Source organism: Anabrus simplex, chromosome 1, assembly GCF_040414725.1.
Source record: "Anabrus simplex isolate iqAnaSimp1 chromosome 1, ASM4041472v1, whole genome shotgun sequence".
Lineage (NCBI taxonomy): Eukaryota > Metazoa > Arthropoda > Insecta > Orthoptera > Tettigoniidae > Anabrus > Anabrus simplex.
The window spans coordinates 365,726,873-365,742,104 of NC_090265.1; the positions used below are offsets into that span (position 1 = coordinate 365,726,873).

At 41.0% G+C, this 15,232-nt stretch overlaps 1 protein-coding gene across 1 annotated transcript in view; it reads right to left on the reverse strand.

Annotated features, from left to right (window-relative positions):
* Positions 1 to 15,232, reverse strand: part of LOC137498914 (gustatory receptor for sugar taste 64f-like) — a 90,093-nt gene that overhangs the window by 21,773 nt on the left and 53,088 nt on the right. The window contains exon 5 of the mRNA XM_068226730.1: positions 11,534 to 11,699. Within this exon, the coding sequence (XP_068082831.1) occupies positions 11,534 to 11,699 (166 nt within the window). The remainder of the gene's footprint in view (positions 1 to 11,533; positions 11,700 to 15,232) is intronic.

Genomic DNA, 15,232 nt, shown 5'->3' on the forward strand with positions numbered 1-15,232 from the left:
ACCTGTACCGGGCGGTACACCTCCACGCCGCTAATTCAAATTTTGCGCCTGTTGAAACTCCCCTACTGGAGGAAGTCTGAACTTTATTTAAGGTGTTAATTTTCAAGTTTCTCAGAAGATGTCACTACTTGGAAATCTTATAGTTTCTGAACTGGGTCGTTTTCGACGTATTTTTGTTTTGCTTGTAGTAAGAAGTGTGAACTTTCTCTTCTAGAGGACACTACTGAAGAACTACAATAGTGCACTCTAGTGCAAGGTGAAAGAACTGTTTTTTGGAGAAATTTTTATTTCAAAAGTTTGTTTCTTGTTAAATTTCTTTCTGGTATTGTTTAAGTTGGCTGTATTCCCCTTTCTTTCCCCTTGTTTTGAATTTAGCCAATCCCGAATTTCTTTAATTAATTTACGACCAATAAGGGGTTTCTTCTTCAAATTGGATATGCTGCTTAACCCTAACCAATAAAATGATTGTGGGCGGGTGTTTTCTTTCCTGAAACGCCTCGAACTTTCCGCGAGAGTATATAAACTGCTGATTTTAGGGTCTCTGCGCCACTTCTCTACCATCTTTCAGTGTGTAAAGTACATAGCAGGGGGCAGGAAGCGCCTCTTTCTTCGGGCAGCAGTTCAGCAACCAGGTAATGGCCGTTTAATAACTTCTTTTCTTGCTAGCTCAGCAGTTTAACTCTCGGGGCGGGTCCGAAGCTTTTTCACCATGTAACCTTTCCCTAAAATGTAAAGACTCTTAGTATCTATTCTCTTTTAAGCTACGTATTGGGATAGAGAGTGCTTAACCCTCTCGAGCTCCCTCTCATATTGTTTTGAGGTGAACTTATTTCTCACAACCGATTCTTCCTTAATGTAATGTAAATTGTTCTTTTCTAAAGTCACCTCCGTAGTATGGGATTAGCCCTTGCATTTGCGGCCTAGAGCCAGATTAGGTTTTAAACCAAATGTATTAGGAGTGCAGATCGCCTCCTCTCAAACTGTTGTTTTAGAGGTCATGTAATTAACCTTTTTCTCTCTTAATAGGCCTCAGTAGGTTGGGTATTTTACCCCTGTGTCTATGTCCTTAGAGGACAACTTGAAGGTGGAGTTTGGTGTGGCCTTTGATAGGCTTAAAGTTGAGAGCGAGTGGCTCTTTCTCGAAAATTGAGTGTTGTATGCCTCGAGGAGGCTTTTCTGTGTAATTTAGAGCAAGTGCTCCTGGGCATAAATGGGGTTTTCTGCCCCTCTGTTAAATCTTGTTTTGGGGTAAAGTTGGGCTAGTTGCCCAAGAATTGTGAGTTCGGGGCTCGAAGCCCAAATCCTGTAAATACTGTAATTGTACTTTTGTTGCCTTGCTACTCTGTACCTGCCATTTTTGTTATTTCTGCATTTTGAAAAGAAAATATAACCTTGTTAAATTTTAAATTAATTTTAACTTCGTAGCCTGAGACCTGTTTACCACCCGCACCTTCTTTCATCTCTACCTACCACAAAAACTTGGTAACAAGTGGTAGCAGAGCGCGGTTGAATGGGTCTCAATTTAGCCCCTTTTGACGGCTAAACATTGCTTTGATCCGAACTCTAACAATTTTCTCAGTTGCTGGAATTTTTGATTTGTCCTGTTTCAAAATTGTTCTGTCATCATGCCCGGCCCTCGCGATGTTCTCCATCTTAACTATTTGCGCAAGGAGGAGTTGATCTATGAGTTAACTATCAGAAATGTGCAATCTGGAGGCACGGTTGCAGTAGACACAAACAAGCTTAGAGAGTCCCTTGATTTGCCCATTTCCATCCCCACTTTGGGAGAGAAAGAAATTGACGACTCTCTTTCCACGATCATCGAGAATATTACTGGGCTAGCATCTGTAGTTAGTTTTTTTGACGAAAATGATCCTTCTCCTAATCAAATTAAGCGTGTGCAAGCCAGGCTATTTCATTTTTCAAATAGAGTTAACGATCTGTTGTCTCTGAAGTTGAATGACGTTCAGAGGAAGGAAGCTAGTACGGTGCTTGAAAATATTTCTGAATTATCTAGTAAGGTCAGTCAATTGTTAACTGGGGAAGCTCCTCCCAAAACTGATCAACCCGCTACGGTGAATGTAGGTAGCGAGGAAGAGCCTCCTAAGGGAGAAGTCAATAGGAAAACCGTTGGAGCTCAAACTACCTCTGCCCCATTGGACAACGAATCTGAACGCCGTACGTCGTTGAATAATGTACGTTCTGAACTAACTTCCTTGCCACTGAAACCTTTACTTACTATGTCACCTGGGTTCAGCAGCTTGCCTCATCCATTAGCAATGTTGCTCAGAGGTATCTCTAAGTTTTCTGTTAATACCACCAGTGAAGTTATTTCATTCTTAAGGTTTTTAGTTGAATTTCAAGATCATGCCCTTGTTTTTTCTCTTTCTCCGTGTCAAATTTTACAGATAATTTATCCTTATGCAATTGGTATTCTCTCAGATAAAATAGTAAGAGCCATTGCCGAACAGTCATCTATTGAAGATTTTCATGCACATCTGCTTGCAAATTTTATTCCTGCTCGCGCGAGGTCATCTCTGATTCAGAAGTACTATTATCGAGTACAGAGATTGGATGAAAATCTGGCTGATTTCATACAAGACATTAAGTTCTATACTAGGGTGTTTGCTCTTCACTTCCCTGAGGATCAGATTGTACAGGCTATTGTGGTAGGCATTTCACCATCTTATAGGTCATATTTGTGTTTCGCGGCGTGCCCGCAAACCTTCTCTGAACTGGAAGCATTGGCCATCTCAGCGGAAGGAGTTAGATACGCCGATTCCTTGCGTGTCGCGAAAGAACCCCCTCCTTCGTTTAGTAATACTCGGCCTCCACCTCGCCGACCAGTCACACCCCGTAAATGTTATGCTTGCGGGTCGCCTGACCATCTTCGCAATAAATGTCCATTGGTCAAAACTAGTAGGGCAAATAATGGAGCTGGCTCATCACAAGGCTGTTTTAAATGTGGGGCTTTCTCACATATCGCCAAGAATTGCCCAAATTCAAATAGCACCCCCTCCTGCTCAACCTCTGGTGCAAATTCCACCAATGCCAATAATAAAAAGTGACTAGTGGCTTCGGCTGAGTCGACTAATCCATCTTTCCGAGGCTCAGCCCCTGGTAAACAGATCGAAAATTCAGGGAATGTTCAATCTGCTAACCCATCTTTTGAATGCCCCAAAGAGTGTCTTAGGATTGCGGCGGATACCCACGCACCGGTCCCCTTTCTCAAAATTGAGTTAAATAATGAGCCTATAACAGTTCTATTAGATTCAGGCAGTGTTTGTTCTATTATTTCGGCTGAATGGTATTCAAAATTGAAATCTGTGTGTAAACTACCTGACTATGGCTCATCTCCTGTTCAATATGTTTCGGCAAATTCATCTCCATTAGAAATTCTAGGTTCTGTAAATGTCAAAATCAGCATTTTTAAATTTACATGGAAAATTAAACTGTTTGTGGCCAAGCACTTGTCTTGCCCCATTATATTGGGAGCTGACTTCATTTCTTACACTGGTCTTGTGCTCGATCTTCAGAGTAGGCCGTGCACTTTCAAATTTGCTTCCAATTGTAAAATCCCCTTGTTAAAATGTAATTCTGCATCATGTTCATCTATTTCGCCTACCCAGGATGAGATGTTGTTAGACCTTAGACATCTACCTGAGGATCAGGCTGATAGTATTCGTAAGTTGTGTCAGTCGTTTCCAGAGGTGTTCTCTGATACTCTTGGTGTTACTGACCTTATTGAATACAAAATTGAGGTCACGGATTCGATTCCTGTCCGTTTTCCGCCATATAGGCTATCTCCACCTAAAATGAAGGCCCTGAAAGAAATCATCGATCAGATGTTGAAGGATGGTATCATTAGGCCCTCTAAGTCGGCGTATTCTTCACCTATTTTTCTAGTCCCGAAACCCCAAGGTGGCTTCAGGCCTGTCATTGATTATAGGGCTCTCAATCGGAAGGTGGTGTTACAATCTGTGCCCCTTCCTGACCTTCATTCTTATTTTTCATGGTTTCGTAAGGCCAAGTTCTTTACTATCTTGGACTTGAATCAGGCCTATAATCAAATTCCTCTAGCGGAAGAGTCTAAACATCTTACAGCATTTGCCACGGATTGGAATTTGTATGAATACAACCGCGTGCCTTTCGGGCTCCCCACGGGAGCAGCTGTACTCACTAGGCTGATAGATAGGGTCTTCTCCGACATCAAATTTGAGTACTTGTATCACTACTTGGATGATGTCGTCGTATTTTCGGAGACCTTTGAAGAACATCTAGATCATCTGCGAGAAGTTCTCAATCGCCTTCGTAAGGCTGGGTTAACTGTCAAGTTGTCCAAGGTTGCCTTTGCTAAGCCCTCTATGTCATTCCTAGGGCATATTGTGTCACCTGATGGTGTTGCCGTCGATCATTCTAGAACACAGGCCATCCGTGATTTTAAACCTCCCAAGGACATCAAAGGTATCGCCAGGTTCATTGGTATAGTGAATTTCTTCAGGAAGTTTATTCCTAACTTTGCTAATAGAGCGGCCCCCTTAAACCTTCTTCGTAGAAAAGGCATCAAATTTGAGTGGGGACCTTCTCAACAAGCCGCTTTTGAAGATCTTAAATTAGCTCTCTGTAATGCCCCTATCCTTGCTATGCCTGATTTCTCAAAGAAATTCATCGTCCAAACCGACGCGTCGTCGTCGGCAGTAGCTGCAGTCCTTCTTCAAGAGACTGAACTAGGGAGGCGACCCATCGCCTATGCATTTAGGACTCTATCGGCTCAAGAAGCCAAGTATTCTATATATGAGCTCGAAGGTTTGGCAGTATTATTTGCCTTAGAAAAGTTCCGCCTCTATCTGGAACATGTCAAATTCGACCTGGAGACAGATAATCAAGCCTTAAGCTGGGTGTTAGGTAGGCCGCGTCGTACTGGTCGTATAGCCCGTTGGGCCATCCGAATTTCTGCCTTCCAATTCGATGTCAGGCATATCAGAGGGACCGAAAATGTTGTTGCCGATGGACTCAGCCGTATGTTTTCCAACGACGTCGAGACCCATGAACCGGTCGATAGTTCATCTCCTCCCGAGTCCATACTATCTGAGGTTAATGCCATCTTAACAGATGCTCCCATGCTCTTTAGGGATATCGAGAAATACCAACGTGAAGATCCGACGCTGGCTCCGATAATGGAAACCCTTTCTTCTGGGGAACATGTCGTCCCTTATGTGCTGAGGAATGGTGTTCTATGTTGCCCTTCGAGGCATGATCAGATGATGAAGGTTGTCGTTCCAGCTGTTCCTGTACCTATGATCTTCAAGTAATATCATGAGACCCCATTAGGGGGGCATCTTGGAATCTTTAAAACTCGTGAAAAGATTCGTGAAATGTTCATCTGGAAAGGTATGGACGGTGAAATCCGTGAACTAGTAAAGGCTTGTAAATTCTGTTTGCTTAGTAAACCAACCATGTCCACCAAGGTAGGCCTGTTGTCTTCTCATCAAGCGTCGCGCCCCATGGAACGCCTGTATATTGATTATGTAGGACCCTTCCCCCAGTCAAAGGGAAATGCCAACAAGTTCATCCTTGTATGTGTAGATGGTTTTACAAGATTTTCCTGGTTATTTCCGACTAAGCTGGCTACCGCTCAGTCCACCATTACTTGTCTAAATTCTATCTTTGCTTCTTTTGGTCCGTGTCAATATATTGTGTCTGATAATGCTAAGGCTTTCACATCAAATCTTTTCCGTAAATTCTGTTTTGACCTGTCCATCTCTCATGTAACTACTTCTGCTTATTACCCTCAACCATCTCTGGCTGAACGGGTTAATCGTAATCTCAGGTCCGCGCTTATTGCCTATCATCATGAAGATCATTCCAGGTGGGACACGTCCCTGCATTGGTTAGCTTTTGCTTTGAATTCGGCGGTTCATGAATCTCATAAATTTACTCCAGCGTCTTTGATGTTCAAGTTTGTTCCCAACACGCCGCTCTCTAACCTCTGGTCTCTGAGTGACATTCTACCGGAGACAATAGACCCGGACAACATTAAAGATCTTTGGAAGAAGGCTAAAGCCAATCTTAAAGTGTCTCATGAAAAGGTTAGGGAAAGATATGATCGTGGACGGAGACCCACCAATTTGAAGGTAGGCGACCAAGTAATGGTCAAGAATTTTGTTCCCGCGGGCAAGCTTGCCCCCAGATTTCATGGGCCGTGTGTCATTCTCGATTTCCTTACGCCGGTTACGTTGTTATTAAGTAATCCAGCCACCGAGAGGATATTTAGGGTTCACCTGTCACAGGTGAAACCTGTATAATTTCTGTGTTAACGTGCTTCATATAATTTTAAAAGAAATAGGAAGGTTATATATTTTTTTTTGAGGGGTTTCACTTTTAAGGCCTTCTGCCCTTGGGAGCTGTTTCCTTTATGTGTAATTATTTTTTGTAAACCTCCCCCGATTAGTTAAACTGCCATCCTGTCCTTGCCACGGACATTACCACGCTCCCGTCTCCTGCTCCACAACACACAGTGGCTTAGAGGAATGAAATAAATATCTCCACGCCGCTGGCCACTCATCTCCTCCACTGAGACTGTACCCTAAAAAACATTCTGGTCAAACAAAATTCTGCCGCCGAGCTTTAATGTTTCAGTGCCCCCGCAGCAGCGCGGCGCCGTACCGTTCCTGAGGCAGGGTATGGGCCCGCCCTTCCCCAGTGAGGCCAACTTGTGTACGGCGAGCCGGAGCCCTCCTTCCGGCCAAGGCTAATGTGCGGCGCACGATCTGCTCCCGGCCCGCAGCCTGTATACGTTCACCGCGGGCGCGGCGTGCTTCAACACCTCTACTCCTCTCATAGTGCGGGCGAGCGGTATCTCAGGGTACTTGAGGGGTCCGAGCGGCCTCCTCTGGACACAAGCTGCAGCGGCCGGTCTGGCCATCCAATTTAATCAACTACATGGACATTTACTATCAGCAATTACTACACTTGGGAATTCTACTGTAATATTTGGTGGACTTAGGAAAATTTTCTTCACTTTCAAGTATTAAAAGTTTTTCTTCTGAATTCAATTCCTACAAACCTAAAGACATTACTTCAACAGTTACTACAAGAATTTTGAAACTGGATCAAACCAAATTTAGTAAACTTTTATAAATGCTTCTGCAATTAATGTCTATATCAAGATCATAACTTGGAACTTATTTCGAAACACAGTTTATGTTCTTCTGTGTTACCCCTTGGAGGAACTTTTGGGGGGGGAGGTCTGTACCGGGCGGTACACCTCCACGCCGCTAATTCAAATTTTGCGCCTGTTGAAACTCCCCTACTGGAGGAAGTCTGAACTTTATTTAAGGTGTTAATTTTCAAGTTTCTCAGAAGATGTCACTACTTGGAAATCTTATAGTTTCTGAACTGGGTCGTTTTCGACGTATTTTTGTTTTGCTTGTAGTAAGAAGTGTGAACTTTCTCTTCTAGAGGACACTACTGAAGAACTACAATAGTGCACCCTAGTGCAAGGTGAAATAACTGTTTTTTGGAGAAATTTTTATTTCAAAAGTTTGTTTCTTGTTAAATTTCTTTCTGGTATTGTTTAAGTTGGCTGTATTCCCCTTTCTTTCCCCTTGTTTTGAATTTAGCCAATCCCGAATTTCTTTAATTAATTTACGACCAATAAGGGGTTTCTTCTTCAAATTGGATATGCTGCTTAACCCTAACCAATAAAATGATTGTGGGCGGGTGTTTTCTTTCCTGAAACGCCTCGAACTTTCCGCGAGAGCATATAAACTGCTGATTTTAGGGTCTCTGCGCCACTTCTCTACCATCTTTCAGTGTGTAAAGTACATAGCAGGGGGCGAGAAGCGCCTCTTTCTTCGGGCAGCAGTTCAGCAACCAGGTAATGGCCGTTTAATAACTTCTTTTCTTGCTAGCTCAGCAGTTTAACTCTCGGGGCGGGTCCGAAGCTTTTTCACCATGTAACCTTTCCCTAAAATGTAAAGACTCTTAGTATCTATTCTCTTTTAAGCTACGTATTGGGATAGAGAGTGCTTAACCCTCTCGAGCTCCCTCTCATATTGTTTTGAGGTGAACTTATTTCTCACAAGCGATTCTTCCTTAATGTAATGTAAATTGTTCTTTTCTAAAGTCACCTCCGTAGTATGGGATTAGCCCTTGCATTTGCGGCCTAGAGCCAGATTAGGTTTTAAACCAAATGTATTAGGAGTGCAGATCGCCTCCTCTCAAACTGTTATTTTAGAGGTCATGTAATTAACCTTTTTCTCTCTTAATAGGCCTCAGTAGGTTGGGTATTTTACCCCTGTGTCTATGTCCTTAGAGGACAACTTGAAGGTGGAGTTTGGTGTGGCCTTTGATAGGCTTAAAGTTGAGAGCGAGTGGCTCTTTCTCGAAAATTGAGTGTTGTATGCCTCGAGGAGGCTTTTCTGTGTAATTTAGAGCAAGTGCTCCTGGGCATAAATGGGGTTTTCTGCCCCTCTGTTAAATCTTGTTTTGGGGTAAAGTTGGGCTAGTTGCCCAAGAATTGTGAGTTCGGGGCTCGAAGCCCAAATCCTGTAAATACTGTAATTGTACTTTTGTTGCCTTGCTACTCTGTACCTGCCATTTTTGTTATTTCTGCATTTTGAAAAGAAAATATAACCTTGTTAAATTTTAAATTAATTTTAACTTCGTAGCCTGAGACCTGTTCACCACCCGCACCTTCTTTCATCTCTACCTACCACAAAAACTTGGTAACACTACCAAAAGCTAAAGTAATGTAATGTAGAAACATTTAAGCTCTTTAAGTCTTTAATGTAATAAACAGAAATATGAAGATGACAGTATCCATACGTCAAATTTTTGGTACAAGGAAAGAATGATACCTGTATTAATAGGAAAACGTATTAGGATCAAACCATCTAAAGTTGAATATCTAACTGATATATTGGAATTTGTAAAAGAAGATTAATGTTAATTGTACTGTATATTAGTATTTCCAGACTGTCAAGACAACAGTAGATAAGACTGATTTGAAAGACGGCTGATTTGATCTGTACCTCCCTACAATGTCTCTTCTAATGTCTCTATAGTATATTCCTCTAGAATTAAATGTTCTGTAATAGAAGTAATTCATTATCATTTGTAAGATAAGCGTGCATTATTTGTCATTACTCATTAAATCATAAAGAAATTATGAAATGGTAAGTTACTTTGTTGGAAAATATTTACTTGGAAAATGGGCGTTGCTCAATTTCTTTAAGAATTATTTATAGCACAGACTTAACTAATTCTAGTACCAGCACATACTTGTAATAAACTCAGTCTTGCGAGCAAAAATATAGCTGTTTTATGAATGGCGATTTAAGGTGGTAATAAAATATCTAACAGCCCCGCCTTCTCCAGTGTTGTCAATCTCCTTCCCCTCTTACATGCTTCTAGCAACATGATTGACAAGCTAGTTTGCTTACCCTAAAAGACGAGTAGAGGGCTAACACTCACACCTCCCTCTACAGGGTTGAGTTTCTAATCATATTACATCGAGCTAGCCTACTTCTCCTTATTTACTCCAATCATAGCAATCAGGATATTTCAGATCCACTCTTCATTTCACACAGAATGTAATATCGTTCATCAGTTCACATTTGTTTCTCTGGAGTTACTTAGAGATGGTCATAGAGGGAAGCATTAAGGGCTGGGTGGAGCCAGGTGGTAGGTAAATGTGGAAACCTTATGGAACAAACAGCACTACTGTGATGTATAGGTATGGGTCAGATTTTCTGCACTTCTGTCATACAAAATTTTTCGAATTTCTTTTGAGTTATGCCCCTCTTCCATTTATCCCCTTAACTGAAGTACAGGGCGTGTAGAGTTGGGGAGCAAACACGATGGACATGTTGGACTCTGGACAGGAATCAACTTATGGAGATTGATGTTTATATGGTTACTCAATTAGCTGACGAGCTTTGAGGGTCATAAAATAATAGCTATAAACAGTTTGTTGTTCATCCAATGGGCCGATAGTAAATTATGCAACATTAGATACAACGATTCTAAAAATAGAAAGAAGATTTAATGAAAGTACACTGTAAGTTTATCCTATTTAATAGAATACGAGACACAAGTACTGACAGTTGCTTCGGCGCATAATGAGAAAATTGTCAGAAAAATCCCGGAAACGAAGGAGGGCACGGCGTGTGGAAAATTCCATGAATGAGTACTTGATATTACAAGGAAGTTACCGTATATGATTGATTGATTGCTGTTTTAAGGGACAAAATGACATTTTTGTGTTATGTAAGAATGATACCTGTATTAATAGGGATATTTCTCATGTAAAATACATTGGGAATAAACCATCTAAAGTTAAATATATAAATGATATACTGAAATTTGTAAATGTCAATAGTATATGAGTATTTTCAGACTATCAAGACAACAGTAGATAAGACTGACTTGACAGACGGCTGATTTGGTCTGTACCTTGCTACAGTCTCTTCTAACGTCTCTATAATACGTAGTATAGTCATTAAGTTCTGCGACTGACCGCATGATGGCGCTGTGGTGCACTATAGCACATAGGTGGCGCCGTGGTATGGTACCATGTCGGTTAGTCTCTCGTCCCAGCAAGAGACAGTTGAGTGCATGCACTGGAAACTGTCCACCGATGACAACACATACCAGTATACCAGGAACCGCCGAAAATTCAAAAGTGAAAATATGAAATATAGTGAAATTCCGAAGGTATTCATCGAGAAAGTGGGTGTGGCTTTTCGAAGGTATTTTTAAATACCTCAGCAGGACATTAAAAATGGCCGTAGTGAAAAAAATGTACATCACCATGTGCCTCACGGAATGGGGTAACTTTTAGAGTGAGTACTTGATATTACGAGGAAGGTATATGATTGATTGATTGATTGATTGATTGATTGATTGATTGATTGATTGATTGATTGATTGATTGATTGATTGATTGATTGATTAATGATTGCATGCTGTTTTAAGGGGCAAAATGACAATTTTATGAATGCAGATAACCTGCCAAACACTAAGGCTTACGAGAACACATTTCAAATTCTCATAGAAAAACGCAGCTATATCTGGAACGACTTTTATTCAACAGACGCTATAATGATGGATGATTGAAAACAAGCAAATTACAAGCTTCGACAGATAATAACGCGATATTCAACACATGGTTTTCATCACAAGTTCTGCGAAAATAAGAGATTTCATCACCCGAATGAAAAATGTGTGTGTGTGAATTGTGCAACGAACACTGTGAAAGATATCATGCAATTATCTGTGGTAAAAGACAAACATAAATAAAACTAGGACTAGAGTAGGGCCTAATGTAATATAGCGTTTGTATTTTGCACATTGTGCATATTTAAGTTAATAATAACATAAAACCCTGTGAAGAAGGAGAAACTGTATAATCTAGTCAAGTATATCCCGCAAGTAGACTCCCTCCTTTGAAAATAGCCAGAAAAATTCTAGATATTAGGAAATGTTAAAGAGATAGATTAAACAATAACGTGTGATATGAATAACTCACCTCCACGCAATAGTTTTCGGTTGGTACTGAAAACAAGATTCCCCTGGGTGCCTTGCTGAGTTCGTAGATATCCGCTGCCAATAGCGAAACTCCACATGTCTTAAGTATCAGGAAGCCGAAAGACCAATAGAAGTAGACGAAGTTCAGAATGCTGGATGATCTTGGCCTGTAGTGCATTAAGATTCATAGCACATTTAAAATTAGTTTCAGCACTTAAGCATCAGACATGCACGGTCTTTGAGAAAGTAATGTGACTCAGTGGACATCAATCGGAGTATAAAAGTGAAATATAATTCAGGTCGTGACTTTAGGGTTTATGCATTCTCAAAGTTCTGAAAATATACACTAATGGAAATGCACTTAAGGACATCTCGTAGAAGTACACGTAGTATACACAGAACAAACATAAATTTCATGGGAAATGAAAAGCAACATATACAGCAGACACTTAAATAGGAAGTGAAACCTCCCCGAACGGCCACGCATGCAGCAATTATGGCACGTAACCTGCCGTGCAAATGCCCAGTGTCTCTCCGGGGTACGGTATCTTACGTTTGATGTACTTATTGGCGTCGCTGGGCAAGAATCGTTGCCGGGGCTGGACTGGACGTAGGCGCCGTCCTATGATATCCGACACATACTCGATGGGCTGAGGTCTGGAGATCTAATGGGCCAGGTAGCAAGAATACACCGAGTAGAGCACGCTGAATTGTCCTCAGTGGCATAAAAACGCGTGTTATCATGCTAGAAGATTAGTTCCTGCAGTGGGCACCATCCTCAATATAACACTAATCAGAACGAAAATGGAAGCGTTCATGAGGATGAGCAGGTATCGGAAGTAAGGGTGCCAGAGAAACAATCAATTGTTTATTGTTGGTACAAACACATGAGGGCGGGGGATGGGCACGTGCTGTTGTTCTGTCAATCAGGGTGGCCCGAGCTATACTTATGTCAGTGCAGGAAGGTAGCACTGGTGGGACTAACCAGTTGTGGGAATCCTCTATCTACCACCTTCCCACTATAGATGGACCACTGAAACATCACACCCCAAGTGAGTGGCAATTCTGCGGAACTCCAAGCCACCCTCCCGGAGTTCCATTATACGACCACAGCCAAAGAAACTTAATTGCTCATTTGGTGCTCACTGTCGTCTTCTAGACATTGTAGGTGCACTCAGTGATACACGCGCTATGGAATCGCACAGACGACCTGCGGCAAGACTCCTGGTCTCATGGCTGCACGCCGCTGTAGGTGCCCTTAAACGTACGATCAGAGTGTTCTCCACACACGAACAGACTGTGTTGTAAAACCCTTTGGATTGGATGACGTTCACTCGCTATTCTTAAATGCGTTTCCACTTGTGTACATATAAGGACCTAGAAATTAAAGGAATATCGGAGTTTTTACAGACTTGTGAAAGAAATAGAAGCGTTTTTGAAAGGAAAAAGAAACTACACGAAACATACTTTAAAAACATATTCAAATACTCAAAATGAACCAAGTTAGAGAAGCGAACGTAAAGATAGCTTTCAGATTCTTGTCAGAGTACTTTATTTAAATAACAGTGGTGCAAACTGTCAAAGACAAGGTGATCTCGCATATGGTAAAACAATCTGTCGTTAAACTTCCAAATTATAGCGAATGGTCATGCAAAGTCAAAAGCGAAATCTTTGCCTTTTGACTGCTGGTATGAATTATCCCAAAATATTCAATAACGGTGGTAATTAGATTGTTGTTACAGTACCGTATTTCAGTATCTCTGTTAGCTTACTTCATAATAATATAGTTTATATGAAAGTAACTATATTACCACAGTACTGACGTTCTTTGACAAATACGTGGGCATAAATTGGAAGCAGATAATGTATGAATTTCCAACCTTGAGTATATCAGTCGATAGCGAGTATGTTTCTTCAGTCTTAGACCACTGTTTTAATTTTAACTCGAGATGAGGGAGTTAAGAAGCTGTTACGGATGCTGTATATTCTCTTACCAATTTGTCTAACCCATACCAACTATGTTAAAACCAGAGTAAACAACATAACAAACCAGATATACAGGTCCGTAAGCAATTCCCATCACAGACCTCTTGGGTGACGTTTAATGGATATATCTTTTCTCAAGTGATCGTTACACATCATTTGACGTCATCCGATTTCCTCCAGTTTTTATCACATACATCTCCTTGACAGTTTATTCGCGTATTTACAACGTATGATATTCATGAAAGGAAAGATTTTGATTTAAAAATAACACGGAAATGGCGCGTTTCTGGACTCCGGTTTCTAGTGGAATTTTTCTGTGCTGCGATATTCGTACATAATTTTCGAATATGTCCATGTTCATAGTTGTGATTGTGTTACTTATGAATGTTTAGGCTGCACAGTGAAACAATATCGAGTAAGACACTAATATAAAGATATTTTTAATCGTAACCTTCGCTCGACTCCCTTCCAGTTCTTAAAACCGCTAGGTTTAGAATACATTACAGATTAATTTGATAATACTGCTACTGCTATTTGCTTTACGTCGCACCGATACAGAAAAGTCATATGGCGACGATGGGACAGGAAAGGGCTAGGACTGGGAAGGAAGCGGCCGTGGCCTTAATTAAGGTACAGCCCCAGCATTTGCTGGTGTGAAAATGGGAAACCACGGAAAACCATCTTCAGGGCTGCCGACAGTGGGATTCGAACCCACTATCTTCCGGATGCGAGCTCACAGCCGCGCGCCCTTAACCGCATGGCCAACTCTCCCGGTAATTTGATAATACAGTTGACAACAATTGTGCATAATAAAAGCACAGGAGAATTTTCAAATAAATAAATAAATAAATAAATAAATAAATAAATAAATAAATAAATAAATAAATAAATAAATAAATAAATAAATAAATAAATAAATAAATAAATAAATAAATAAATAAATAAATAAGTAAATAAATAAATAAATAAATAAATACACAACTAACTAACTAACTAACTAACTAACTAACTAACTAACTAACTAAATAGGGTCCCAGGAATCAACCTGGGAAGAATCCTTATGACTCCGGGAAAATGGTAGTAAAGTGCGTCGTTGCCAAACTCTTACAACAATAATGTATTGGATTCAGCAAGAGAACCCAACTAGCCTCTTTCACTACAACTCCAGCACGGAACCTACAGGAGGTGCCCTCTGTTAAGCTGAACAACCAAGTGGAAGGTTGGGTAACCAATCCCAGCGGAAAGCTGGGTCAGTGAACCGATGAGTGCTGGGGGCTTCAAGGCTTCCAAAATTGATAGTTAAAAACCACGTAACCTTCGGGTAACCTCACTAAACATTTTCGTAACTCCGGAAACATAGAGCAAACGACTAATTGGAAATCTACCACAGGTGGTAACAAATCCACCCCCAGTCACAGTGGGGCAAGCAGGCCATCGGATTGTGGGGAGCCTGCATCTTCATGTAAGAGGAAGAAACACATCAACTATCTGGCAACGATAACATTAATTCCTGCCTACAACCGGGAAAACTGAAACATACATTGGACGTCCTAACAAAACACAACATCTTTATAACGGCTTTGCAAGAGACAAGATTTACTGACGAAGAACCTTTTGAGTAACAGGGCTTCAGGATCCACAAGGGACAGCCAGGTCAGAGAGTGATGAAGTATATGCCTCACCTGGGTACAGGCTTCATAGTCAACAACAAAAT